Source organism: Pristiophorus japonicus, chromosome 6, assembly GCF_044704955.1.
Source record: "Pristiophorus japonicus isolate sPriJap1 chromosome 6, sPriJap1.hap1, whole genome shotgun sequence".
NCBI lineage: Eukaryota > Metazoa > Chordata > Chondrichthyes > Pristiophoridae > Pristiophorus > Pristiophorus japonicus.
Window position 1 is genome coordinate 19,687,236 of NC_091982.1, and position 14,872 is coordinate 19,702,107.

Sequence of the window (14,872 nt, forward strand, 5' to 3'; positions counted from 1 at the left end):
GACCATGGTCTCTGAAATTACTGTTTCATTCTCCATCCTAATGCAGAATTCCACCATATTATGGTCACTCTTCCCCAAGGGGCCTCGCACAATGAGATTGCTAATTAATCCTCTCTCATTACACAACACCCAGTCTAAGATGGCCTCCCCCCTAGTTGGTTCCTCAACATATTGGTCTAGAAAACCATCCCTTATGCACTCCAGGAAATCCTCCTCCACCGTATTGCTTCCAGTTTGGCTAGCCCAATCTATGTGCATATTAAAGTCACCCATTATAACTGCTGCACCTTTATTGCATGCACCCCTAATTTCCTGTTTGATGCCCTCCCCAACATCCCTATTACTGTTTGGAGGTCTGTACACAACTCCTACTAACGTTTTTTGCCCTTTGGTGTTCTGCAGCTCTACCCATATAGATTCCACATCATCCAAGCTAATGTCTTTCCTAACTATTGCATTAATCTCCTCTTTAACCAGCAATGCTACCCCACCTCCTTTTCCTTTTATTCTATCCTTCCTGAATGTTGAATACCCCTGAATGTTGGTCTTTTATGGTTTTTGATTTTGATTTTCCTACCAACTACCTCTATCTCAGATAATGTTCCTGGTTTACTTTGTTTCGTTGGGATTATATAGGAAAAAAATTATGAGTACTTTCAAAGACTTCCCTGGGTTTTTGCTGCCAGTTATTTTTTCATTGTTCAGTGGCAGTAGTAATGAAATGTTCTGTGTATGGCCAGCCTTGCTTTCAAACATAAAATAATTGTGTGTTATGTACTCTCCATTAAAATCTGTTGTTTTAGACTTGGGCTGAAAGCAGCATTCAGCTGAATTCTGGGAGTTGTCTAGAGTGCGTGCACAGTGACACTAGTGCACTCTGGGAGTTGTAGTCTGCTACTCCGTTGAACCTATTCATTTGGGGTTCCTGATAGCTGACACAAAAATTGCTGTGAGGAGTCACATGAATCCAATTCTTGGGCACTTGAAAGGACACACCTGGAGAAGTTTAATGGTCATGTAACTTTGTGCTTATGGAGAGCTGTTTTTATTTTTGGGATACTGGGGGGAGGGGGGGTGGGAATGGTCGGTCCAAAACTTATTTTATTTTTTTTGCTAATTTCAGACTACTGATTCTTGATGGGTTCAAGAGGTTTAAAAACTACCTGATAGTTTTCTTATTGACCTATTTTTTACCTGATCATTTCTGACCTGTTCAGATGTGATTTGTTGCTGTGATTGACACATACTCTGCATGTGTGACCAGGTGTTACTCTCTATGTGACTGATGCAATAGATTACATATACATTGTGGGGAGATTCCTTTTCCTGCCTAAACTTTCCATACCTTTAATATTGTAAATGTATTTGAATTGAAACTAAGTGTTGGTTTCAGAATCTGATTTTTATTGCAGTTATGTTAACCGTTACTCAGAATGTCCCCAAATGAGACCAAAATAGGAAGAAAAGAAATACATAACTTTCATTTCTTGAGCATTCCTTTAATAGCTTAGTGAGTATGGTGAGTAAACGTACCATAAGTTTCCTGGTTTGATTTATTTCTGTACTGATAATTGATCTCGGCCAAGTTGGCTGGTAGGGGAGGGACAATTAGCTTCAGTGTCCCTGGTCGAGGAAAGAAATATCTGCCAGGGTTTCTTCTGATGGTTGCCCTACTGCAGAGTATGTTGGGTGGGAACAGCATTGGGCTTGGCTTTCCATGATAACTCTTTGGCCCCAAGTTTCCACATGATTTGCTCCTGATTTTTAGGAGCAACTGGTGGAGAACGGAGTATCTTAGAAATCGGAATTCTCCACATTTAAGTTTTCTGCAGTTCTAGTCAGGTAGAACAGTTTCACTTTTGAACTGAATTTTTTTTTCAAAAGGGGGCGTGTCCGGCCACTGACGCCTGATTTGAAAATTTCCACAGTGAAAACGTACTCCAAACTAACTTAGAATGGAGCAAGTGAAGATTTTTGTACGCTTGAAAAAACCTTGTCTACACATTAAAAAATCAGGCGCAGGTTACAAATTAGGCGTCCGGAACGAGGGGGGGGGTGGTGGGGAAGGGAAGTCATTAAATTCTACAATCAATCCTTAGTTATACTTATACAAATATTATACAAATAAATCCAACCTGAAAGAAATTTATAAGCAAAGAAAAGATTAAATAAACCATGTTCCTACCTGTGTGAAAGTGCTTCAGGCAGGCCTTTCAGGCAGCGGTGTGGCGTTGGTCCCGACGGCAGGGGCAAGAAGCAGCAAGCAGCCTTAGTGCTGATCATGGAAGGGCAATGTGGTTTTATTAAAAAATGTTAAAAATTGAACAGCTACAAAGAATTTGAATAGTCTCAAACAAGTGCATGTGTCCCGTTTATCACAGTCTATCTTTAATTACAGAATGAGTGGTGGAGATTGAAACGGTAACGAGTTGTAAAGGCGGAATTAAAATGCACAGTTGCTGCAGTAACACTGGTTAAAGAGCCAACATTAATTCAGCAGGTGATTTATTCAGCAGTGCTGCTAAAAGCACTCCCTCACACACAGAAATATCAAGAAAATTAAAATGCAAGCCTTTGCAAGGGTTCAATAAACAAATTTTCACTTTTTCTGCAGCACTTTTAAAAATGGCCGAGTGCCAATGTTTACTTCAGACTGCGCGTGCGCGAACGCTCCAACGCGCACGCGCAGGGTTGCCGGCACCAAAAAAACTCATTTAAATTGTACCCGCCCCCTCCTACTTACAAAATCGGCGCGAGTGGTAGGCTCCGCCCCCTGTGCGCCGTGCCAAGCAGACATCGAGCTGCAAGGAGCTCGAGAATACCGCGTTTTTTTTCAGGCGCGTTTTCGGCGTGAAAAACAGGCACCCAGCTCCGAGGGGCGCTTTTTTCGCCGCGTGTGGAAACTTGGGGCCATTGTGTGGACCCCACACATGAGGCCACTTGACAATATCAAAGGCCGACTGTATTTCATTGCTTCAGCAATCAAGAGACTTGAAACCCAAGTTCGTGGTCACCTAATCGCTATTTGCTGAGTTATCTCAATTTCTCTTTACTCCTTTCAACCTTGGTGTCCTACACTATAGGCCTTAACATTACTCTGGTTTCTCAATAACAAAATCAGCTTGTTTTGCAATATATTGCAGTTGGGACTGTTGAATGTCCCCTGTGATATTAAAATGGGGAAGGTGAAGGTTATTCAAATCTTTATGCAGTGGGGCATTTTATGTTTGTGATGGAAAAAGAGTTTGCTGTGGGCACCAAGCTTCAGCAAGCCAATTAATTAAGTTGACAATAGCGGGAAGAAAGAAGAAATTGCAAATGTTGACAATCTGAAATAAAAACAGAAACTGTCAGAATTATATAGCGGATCTGTTGGCATCTCTAATGCTTTGGTCCATTCCTTTTATTGTTCGTGCTAGATTTTTTTATTTGATATTGTTATAATGTTAAATTCAGCTTATAAGGGTTAGTTCGCAAGGCCAAGCAATATCTTTTCCTAACATGAGGCCAGCTGTCTGGTTCTCATCTCAACATTAGTGATTTAGAATGTTAATTAATTACAAAGGGGTGATCATTGTGTACCACCTTGAGCATTTCGTGCCATGGTGATAGAATGGTTCCAATGGCGGGGGGGACTGCAAAAGTGCCATCGTCAAAACTACTTGGTTTTGCAGGTTTCTGTAGCTGTGTGATAGTGGGAAAATCCAGTGCTCAGTCAATGTCGAGCATTTTAGGCATCAGCAAAGAAGGTTTTTATTCAACATAAGAACATAAGAATATAAGAAATAGGAGCAGGAGTAGGCCATTTGGCTCCTTGAGCCTGCTCTGCCATTTAATAAGATCATGGCTGATCTGATCATGGACTCAGCTCCACTTCCCTGCCTGCTGTCCATTACCCTTTATTCCTTTATCGCTCAAAAATCTGTCTATCTCCACCTTAAATATATTCAATGACCCAGCCTCCACAGCTCACTGTGGCAGAGAATTCCACAGATTTACAACCCTCTGAGAGAAAAAATTCCTCCTACTCCTCTCAGTTTTAAATGGGCAGAGACTATGCCCCCTAGTTTTAGTCTCCCCTATGAGTGGAAATATCCTCTCTGCATCCACCTTGTCGAGCCCGCTCATTATCTTATATGTTTCGATAAGATCACTGATGGGGAGAATCGCCCTTCTCCTCTCTTAACAAGCCCGGATACTTTGTATAAGTTTCAATGACTTTAATTTCAACACCTGAAGGGGGAGCATCTCACTTCTCAGCCGCCTGAGAGAGGATCTCCAACGTCCTGTTCAAATTGCACCTTAATTATACAGGTTTAGCACATGTGTCCTCGTGGACAGACCTTAACAGTAATGTGATTGGTCAACGAGTGGTCATCTTATGTTCGTGTGGTTCTAAGCACACCTTTTGTTTAGCCAGCTCAGGGCCTCCATTATAGCCAGATAACATCTTTGATATTCAATCTTGCTCTTGCAATCACCTCTCATTTTTCTGAACTGCAATGAGTATAGGCTCAACCTACTCAACCTATCTTCATAAGTCCAACCCACTCATCTCCGGAATCAACCTAGTGAACCTTCTCTGAACAGCCTCCAATGCAAGTATATCCTTCCTTAAATACGGAGACCAAAACTGTACATAGAAAACATAGAAACATAGAAAATAGGTGCAGGAGTAAGCCATTCGGCCTTTCGAGCCTGCACCGCCATTCAATGAGTTCATGGCTGAACATTAAACTTCAGTACCCCATTCCTGCTTTCTCGCCATACCCCTTGATCCCCCTAGTAGTAAGGACTACATCTAACTCCTTTTTGAATATATTTAGTGAATTGGCCTCAACAACTTTCTGTGCTAGAGAATTCCACAGGTTCACCACTCTCTGGGTGAAGAAGTTTCTCCTCATCTCGGTCCCAAATGGCTTACCCCTTAGAATGTGACCCCTGGTTCAGGACTTCCCCAACATTGGGAACATTCTTCCTGCCTAAACCCGTCAGAATTTTAAACGTTTCTATAAGATCCCCTCTCAGTCTTCTGAACGCCAGTGAATACAAGCCCAGTTGATCCAGTCTTTCTTGATATGTCAGTCCCGCCATCCCGGGAATCAGTCTGGTGAACCTTCGCTGCACTCCCTCAATAACAAGAATGTCCTTCCTCAAGTTAGGAGACCAAAACTGTACACAATACTCCAGGTGTAGCCTCACCAAGGCCCTGTACAACTGTAGTAACACCTCCCTGCCCCTGTACTGAAATCCCCTCGCTTTGAAGACCAACATGCCATTTGCTTTCTTAACCGCCTGCTGTACCTGCATGCCAACCTTCAATGACTGATGTACCATGACACCCAGGTCTCATTGCACCTCCCCTTTTCCTAATCCGTCACCATTCAGATAATAGTCTGTCTCTCTGTTTTTACCACCAAAGTGGATAACCTCACATTTATCCACATTATACTTCATCTGCCATGCATTTGTCCACTCACCTAATCTATCCAAGTCACTCTGCAGCCTCATAGCATCCTCCTCGCAGCTCACACTGCCATCCAACTTAGAGTCATCCGCAAATTTGGAGATACTACAATTAATCCCCAGAACCTTGCGGTACCCGACTAGTCACTGCCTGCCATTCTGAAAAGTACCCATTTACTCCTACTCTTTGCTTCCTGTCTGCCAACCATTTCTCAATCCAAGTCAGCACACTACCCCCAATCCCATGTGCTTTAACTTTGCACATTAATCTCTTGTGTGGGACCTTGTCGAAAGCCTTCTGAAAGTCCAAATACACCACATCAACTGGTTCTCCCTTGTCCACTCTACTGGAAACATCCTCAAAAAATTCCAGAAGATTTGTCAAGCACGATTTCCCTTTTACAAATCCATGCTGACTTGGACCTATCTTGTCACCTCTTTCCAAATGCGCTGCTATGACATCCTTAATAATTGATTCCATCATTTTACCCACTACCGATGTCAGGCTGACCGGTCTATAATTCCCTGTTTTCTCTCTCCCTCATTTTTTAAAAAGTGGGGTTACATTGGCTACCCTCCACTCCATAGAAACTGATCCAGAGTCTATGGAATGTTGGAAAATGACTGTCAATGCATCCGCTATTTCCAAGGCCACCTCCTTAAGTACTCTAGGATGCAGTCCATCAGGCCCTGGGGATTTATCGGCCTTCAATCCCATCAATTTCCCCAACACAATTTCCCGACTAATAAGGATTTTCCTCAGTTCCCTCAGTACTCCAGGTGTGGCCTCACCAATACCCTGTATAATTGTTGCACGACTTCTCTGCTTTTATACTCCATTCCCCTTGCAATGAAGGCCAACATTCCATTTGCCTTCCTGATTACTTGCTGTACCTGCATACTAACTTTTTGTGTTTCATGCACAAGGACCGCCAGGTCCCTCTTTACTGCAGCACTTTGCAATTTTTCTCCATTTAAATTGTAATTTGCTTTTCTACTTTTTCTGCCAAAATGGATAATCTCACATGTTCCCACATTAAACTCCCATCTGCCAAATTTTTGCCCACTCAATTAGCCTGTCTATATCCCTTTGCAGATTTCTCGTATCCTCACAATTTGCTTTCCCACCCATCTTTATATCCGCAAACTTGGCTACATTACAATCGGTCCCTTCACGCAATTCATTAATATAGATTGTAAATAGTTGAGGCCCCAGCACCGATCCCTGCGGCACCACACTAGTTACTGTTTGCCAACTGGAAAATGACCCATTTATCCCAACTCTCTGTTTTCTGTTAGCCAATCCTCTATCCATGCTAATATATTACCCCGACCCCATGAACTTTTATCTTGTGCAATAACCTTTTATGTAGCACCTTATCGAATGCTTTCTGGAAATCCAAATGAACCCACATCCACTGGTTCCCTCTTATCCACCCTGCTCATTACATCCTCAAAGAACTCCAGCAAATTTGTCAAAAATAATTTCCCTTTCATACAACCATGTTGATTCTGCTTGATTGAATCATGCTTTTCCAAATGTCCTGCTACTGCTTCCTTAATAATGGACTCCAGCATTTTCCCAACGACAGATGTTAGGCTAACTGATCTATAGTTTCCTGCTTTCTGTCTGCCTCCTTTTTTAAATAGGGGCCTTACATTTGCGGTTTTCCCATCCGCTGGGACCTCCCCAGAATCCAGGGAATTTTGGTAATTACAACCAATGCATCCACTATCTCTTTAGACACATCTTTTAAGACCCTAGGATGCAAGCCATCAGGTCCGGGGGACTTGTCCGCCTTTAGTCCCATTATTTTACCGAGTACTACTTCTTTGGAGATAGTATTATTTCCTCCCTCCCTCTGGCGCCTTGATTATCCATTATTGAGATGTTTTTAGTGTCTTCTACCATGAAGACCGATACAAAATATTTGTTCAAAGTCTCTGCCATTTCCTTGTTCCCCATTTTTAATTCCCCAGTCTCATCCTCTAAGGGACCAACATTTACTTTAGCTACTCTTTTCCTTTTTATGTGCCTGTAGAAATTCTTACTATCTGTTTTTATATTTTGTAGTAGTTTGCTTTCATAATCTATCTTCCCTCTTTTTTTAGTCGTTCTTTGCTGGCTTTTAAGTTTCCTAATCCTCTGGCCTCTCACTAGTCTTGGCCACTTTGTATGCCCTTGTTTTCAATTTGATACCATCCCTTATTTCCTTAGTTAGCCACGGATGGTTATCCCTTCTCTTGCAGTCTTTCCTTCTCATTGGAATATATTTTTGTTGAGAGTTTTGAAATATCTCCTTAAATTTTTGCCACTGCTCATCAACCGTTCCATACTTTAATCTATTTTCCCAGTCCACTTTCGCCAACTCTGACTTCATATCTTTATAGTCTCCTTTGTTTAAGCTTAGGACATTGGTTTGAGATCCAACTTTCTCACCCTCCGACTGAATTTGAAATTCAACCATGCTATGATCACTCATTCCTGGAGAATCATTTACTAGGAGATCGTTTATTAATCCTGTCTCAGTACACAGTACCAGATCTAAGATAGCCTGCCCCCTGGTTGGTTCCGCAACATACTGTTCAAGGAAACTATCCCGGATACACTCTATGAACTCTTGCTCAAGGCTATTCTGGCCAATTTGCTTTGTCTAATCAATATGAAGATTAAAATCGCCCATGATTATTGCCGTTGATAGATGGTCATCCTGGCTTAATCAAACAGTGAAAGATGTTTAGTTTCCTTACAGCTCAGAGAGAGCAAGCCCTTCCCTCTCCAGGATGGGATCTCAATCCAAGCAACCTGTAGCAGAAAAGTAGGGACAGATAACTTTGGAATAGTTAGCTTGAAAAGTGAACCTTCCAGTGTTAGTAAGCTTATTTTATTTCAGATAAATGACCAATATCATTGTAAATACTGTATTCTGTTCATTCATGTATCTTGTCCAAAATAAAGCAGTCCGCTCGCTAAAGTGCTTTTTAGTCTGCCTTCTACAAGGAGAACACACATTGCAGCATGTGCAATATTACAGTAGCTAGTATATGCAGAAAGTGCTACATGATCTGAGTTATGTCGTTGAGCTACCTCTGTCGTTGAGCTACAGTACGCGGACGACGCCTGCGTCTGCGCACATTCTGAGGCTGAACTCCAGGATATAGTCGATGTATTTACTGAGGCATATGAAAGCATGAGCCTTACGCTAAACATTCGTCCTCCACCAGCCTGTCCTCGCCGCACGGCACTGCCCCCCAGTCATCAAGATCCACGGCGCGGACCTCAACAACGAGGACCATTTCCCATACCTTGGGAGCCTCTTGTCAACAAAAGCAGTCATTGATGCGGAGATTCAACACCACCTCCAGTGCGCCAGTGCAGTCTTCAGCCGCCTGAGGAAAAGAGTGTTTGAAGACCAGGCCCTCAGATCTACCACCAAGCTCATGGTCTACAGGGCTGTAGTAATACCCGCCCTCCTGTATGGCTCAGAGGCATGGACAATGTACAGAAGACACCTCAAGTCGCTGGAGATATATCACCAACGATGTCTCTGCAAGATCCTGCAAATCCCCTGGGAGGACAGGCGCACCAACATCAGTGTCCTTGACCAGGCCAACATCCCCAGCATTGAAGCGCTGACCACACTCGATCAGCTTCGCTAGGCAGGCCACATAGTTCGCATGCCAGATACAAGACTCCCAAAGCAAGGGCTCTATGCGGAGCTCCTTCACAGCAAACGAGCCAAAGGTGGGCAGCGGAAACGTTACAAGGACCCTCAAAGCCTCCCTGATAAAGTGCGACATCACCACTGACACCTGGGAGTCCCTGGCCGGGGACCGTCCTGCACCTCAAGTCTCAATGCCGCGAGCTTGCAGAGGTCAAGCGGAGGCAGCGGAAGGAGCGTGCGGCAAACCAGTCCCACCCACCCCTTTCCCTCAACGACTGTCTGTCGCACCTGTGACAGAGTCTGTGGCTCTCGTATTGGACTGTTCAGCCACCAAAGAACTCACTTCAAGAGTGGAAGCAAGTCTTCCTCGATTCCGAGGGACTACCTATGATGATGATGATGAGTTATGCTATTGTTTAACTAGATTAGGAAATTCACTTATGAGAGTGACTGGTAACATGAATCTGAGAGAATATCTAATGCAGAACCTAAAACTTTGTAAAAGCATCTGTAAAGGGAAAAGACATTAATTTGTGTAGAAAAAAAATCTTCAAAATATTTGACAATTCAAAGCATTAGCAAGCAGACAACAGCAGAGGGCAGTGTTCTGCTGTTAATGCTCTCCTTTTAAACTTGTGTCCACTTTGCTTTTTTGTGTCAGATGGTGTTTTGAGTTACCAGTTACTAAAATGTAGTACATTTAATTTACTGTAGGGAAAAAGAAGTCATTTTAAGACCTGTATAGGTGGTATCCCTTGAAAATTTGCCTATGATGCAAGGAATTTCACTTAACTACTTTCATTACCAACCACATTCATCCTTTTGCAAGAATAACATGGAAATACCAATTTCTTAGTATGATTTAAAACCTTTGTTTAAAACAATTCTTAAGACTTTATCCTCAAATGCAAGATGTTATTTTAAAATAAAGTTTAAATTTCCATGTGGTCATTTTTATGTATTCTAATTTAACATTGCACACTCTAGTGGATTTGCAAGCTCAAATAATTTTGCAATGATTTTGTTTCTCAAGGTTGTGAGTTTGTTTTGTTGTGGCTACGGCAACAGTACTGGAATCCACAGCTGCGAAACAACCTTGTGGATAATTGGGTCTTGGACTCGCCGGAAGAGGAGGAAGGTGATGATGAAGCCCAACTACAGGAGGAATTGAAACAAAAAGAGTTATACGGTTGGTACATGAAAGCTTTGAAAATGAGCATTTCAGCCATTACTAATTACGTGTTATGGCAAATAATTTCTTGTTACTTAGATTTGCTCAGAAGTTGAATTAATATTCTCTCAAATTTTTCACATAAAGGTATGGTACTTGGTTAGAAATCATTCTATATGTTGTAAGTGTAGAAATTTGCAGAATTTATTATGCTGCACAAAAATGCTTGCCCTGCTTATTAATTGATGCACAGTAAGGCTGAGACCCGTCAAACAAGCGCCCGGACAGGTGGAAAGCCGGCGGAGCCTTTCTGTCTTAATGAGTGACATAAAACGATGCATCTTAAGTGGTTTTATCCTTCACATAGTAACCTCTCTGGAAACCAGTATCTATCCCTTTTTACGTTTTGGTATTCTGATCCCCCTAATTTTGTACTGGAATTGTCTCCAGATATACTTTGCTGGGATTTGGCAACCCTTTTGAGACTTCTCTCAAGTGGTTTTAGCTCGTGTGTACTTTTAATAAAGCTATGCATCTTGGGAAACAGCACAGTGGATTCTATCCTAACCGACATGTCCAGACATGCTCCTTCCAGTAGCGATCACTGAAAAGCAATCTGGAGTGGGAATTCTGGCTGATTTTTTTTTCTCCTTTCCCTACCTTGGGTACTGAGACCATTTGTAGCGATAAATGAACTGGGGATTAAACCTGGGACATTCTGCTGTGTGTAGCTTGATGATGCATCTACTGACTTTACCCATTGAGGGAGCTCCTCTGAATACAGGTACTTAATTCACTTGACTTCTACAATGTGTTGTACAGCGTGAAAAATCTGACATTAAGATAGAAATAAGCAAAATTAGTATTCTGGCATAGAAGCTTTGAAAGCTAACATTAAAAAAAATGCAAATAGTACATAGCTGTTATCTAAAATAATGTATTACAAATGTGCTTTAATTTTGAATTTATTACCCAAGCTAAGAATATGCTGACCACACAGTCATACAGTGTACATTATTGCTTTACAGTGTTGCAGTTCACTGTATTTTTGAAGTGGTACTAGAAGCATAAAGGAGCTTCCAATAGCTTGGTCGGTTTACACGTCAAGTAGTTGAGCCATACAGACCAAAAAGGTCTGATATTTAATTCCTGGTCTCAGCTGTTTGTGCATGTTGGCATGGGAAGCTGCAATTGGCCTCTGTGCTCATAGGCTCAGAAAGGGGAAAGTCAAGCAGGGATTTTCCCTTGCGCGTCACTGCATAGTGACACCCAGCTGTAATTGCTTGTGTATAGTCATTGGGTAAAGACCAGATTGGGCTTGGCTGTGATGCCCTCTACAACCAAATAGGCTGTCAACATTTGCTGCCAAGCCAATACATAATTAATAGCCACTTGGGCAAGGTGCCTGTTGGACTGTGAGATGATCACCTTTATAAAGGCTGACAAACGTGTGTAAAAATAAAAAATGTTATTTTTCCCATGATGAATAAATTAAGTAAAAAGAAGTAGGAGTGTGTGGGTTGAAGTAAACTTGGCAAACATACCAACCTTTGGAAGAATTGCATATTTTTATAATACTTTATTTATCATTAAAATTTAGAACCTCTTACAACAGAATGTGGCCACTAAAAGTGTCAGAGTAGTTACCCAACAGCCCACATCTCTTCTTTTTCCCAGTTTCTTCTATTCTGTCCTGAACAGTGCTCTTGCCAGATGAGGTTCCACAGGTGTCTGAAACGTTCCAATACTTTGCCTAAGAGACCATTTCTCTGGGAAGGGTAGGCTATAAATTTGGGCAAGCTTTTTGTCTGTGGTTGAGGAAGGTATTACTCCTGGACCTGATCTTGCTCTCACCCAATTTTCACATGTGTGGATGTGATTTTGAGCTGGGTCTTTGGGTAGCAATCAGAAGGAGGAGCCCTAGCCAGTTTTGTTTTTGTTTTTCTATTTCCCCCCCCCCCCCCCCCCCCCCACAGAATTTCAGAACACTGAAGCCAGTTGGTAATCTGTTACCATTGTAACTGAGATAGGCTAACTAAGCACGGTTTGGTATCAAATCTGGGGATTTCTGGCTATGTACTGCCTAGTACCACACCGGATGGCATCTTTACCCATGGGGGAAGATTATAATATGGCAGCTTTTGAATTTGTCCGCATAAATCAACCCATGCGCAGTAATAAAGGCTGAGATTTTCCAAGGGTCAGCAGTGATGGGTCGGGTGGGTATGTGTTTTTTTTTCTCCAGTGGGTTGGGATCCTGCTGTGCACCCGCCACCACGCGCCTTTCCCAATGTCGGGTCGATCAGTGCTGAGTAGATCTGATACACATTGGCGGGGGGCCCAATCAAGTAATTACGACCTTATTTGGAGATTATCAAGAATTCATTTGAGCTCACCGTTTGATTTTACGTGCTCGCCCACGGGGTCCATGCTGGTTGTGGACCGCATCTGTGAAGCTGAGGCAGGTGTTCAGTGGCCATTGAATCAGCTGTTGAGTTGACCGCTTCAACTGTAAAAGCTCCCATCTTAGAGATATCTTCCCTCAGCCACATGCCCTTCCTCACTGCATTTCCACAGCAAATTCATCATGCTGCAAGTCTTTACACAAGTTTCCATCCAGTCCGACCTCATTACCTCTCACCTTTGACAGATCACTTCTGTCTTCTGTACTTAACCTGCCATCTATTCCTTCAGAATTGGTGCACTTTATACTCTCTCACCTTGGTCCTCACATCCCACCACGATCAGCCCTAACACCAGCAGCACCGGGCACATCAGCAGCACCACCAACAACAACAACAACACCCTTCTCCGCAATCATCTGATGCTGTACAGGACAGAGGGCATCAGCACCTGACCACATTGCTGACCGGGAGGCCAGGCATGGTCTTACCATGGCCAGATTTACTTCACTTGACGCTGTACATCCTGGTTGCCACATGATGTGCCGGATTGGCACCACCCCACACCAACATCAACACTATAAACCATCGCCTACAGTGCCCAAGCCATTCCTTTCACACTCATCATCATTGCAGAGGGTACCGTTGTGCCTCAGCAGTCACTGCAACTCACTAAGCCACTTCCAAAAGTGCACACAAATCTGTCCAAGAAGGCAAAGTGTTGAAAATAAAGGTTTCAATGTTTGACACCACATTAACGTTAAGAAAATTTACATGAACATTGGCTAGAAGACCCAAGTGCCTACCCGTATGTGTTGTTAGTTGACATGATTGGTAGGATGAGTGTGAGGGGTGGCTCGTGAGATGGGGATGTGATAATATAGATAGAGAGAGATGGGTGGAGGTGGAAGTTAAGTTGGTGTGAGAAGGATGTGCAGGTGTGCGTAGGGAAAGCAGAGTGATGGGGATATAATGAGAGGCACAGCAGGATGAGGTTGAGTGTGGCTTTGTACTACTGTTTTGTGATCTACTGAGATCATTGAAGCATTTGCAGCACTGCACCCAGGTCCTCTTGACCACATCCCAGCTTGTGCCCTTTTCTATACCCAGGCTGTGTTGATCTCCTGCGGAGGTCTCTTCCACCCATGGGAAGGGAAGGGGACCTCCCTGCGTCTACGGAGGAAGTCATGGAAGACCCTAGGTGAAACTCTGCACCTCTATGCAGTGCTTGTCAGTGTTTGCAGAATCTCAATGCTGTTGATCACTGACAGCACAAATGTCAAAATAAAGGTGGTCCCTTTAAGGAAATCGGCTGATAACATGTCATCAAATGATGTCACCAGACCCCCTTCCTCTAATTGTCCAGGAAACTCGCTGGGTGGGCTTAACAAGCCCCATCAAAATAAATTAATTTTAGACAGTGGGTTGGAGCCAGTAGCAGGGTTGGGACCCACCACTGATGTTGCCCACCATGGACCCGCCAAGGTTAGTGAAATCCTGACCAATATTTTTGATCGTTTCAAATTGTAATGCTAGCAGTTTTAATAATCCAAGTAAAATCTTCTATATGTAATAATTCCCCCCTTTTTCCCCCAGAAAAAGCTAGAGAACTGCTGACTTCCTTTGAAAAAGAACAATTCCAGGTATGATGCTAATCAGGGAAGATTTTTGTTTTCAATAACCTGAAGTAATTTGTGGCTTTGGTTCAGTAAAGGAAATGGACAGTTTAGGGAGTAAGTACTTCTACAGTTCTTTTTGAACTAGTTGAAGAGGCACACACTTTGCTTCCCACATAACAATGTCATTAACTGTGCGCAGGAAGATCCCACAAACAGCTATGAGTTTCAAGACAAGCTTGTCTGTTTCTGATGGTATTCATTGAGGGGGAATGTTAACCAAGACACTGGGAGAACTCTTTTTCAGTAGTGCCATGGGATCTTTAACATCCAGCTGAATGACTGAAACTGGAGATAGGGCATCTCATCTGAAGGACAACATCTCTGATAATGTAACACTCCCTCAGTACTGCACTGAAAGGTTAGCCTAGATTCGGAGCTCAAGTTCTGTTATGGGACTCAAACCTAGAACCTACTGACTCAGGCGAGACTGCTACCAACTGAGCCAGGTTGCCAAGATTTGATATGCATTTGACTTTCTTCTAAATATTC

General features: G+C 42.8%; 1 protein-coding gene across 1 annotated transcript in view; it reads left to right on the top strand.

Annotated features, from left to right (window-relative positions):
- The window catches only part of las1l (LAS1 like ribosome biogenesis factor), a 107,248-nt gene that overhangs the window by 23,122 nt on the left and 69,254 nt on the right, over nt 1–14,872 (top strand). Inside the window, exons 5-6 of the mRNA XM_070882689.1 lie at nt 10,165–10,320; nt 14,301–14,347. Of these exons, the coding sequence (XP_070738790.1) occupies nt 10,165–10,320; nt 14,301–14,347 (203 nt within the window). The remainder of the gene's footprint in view (nt 1–10,164; nt 10,321–14,300; nt 14,348–14,872) is intronic.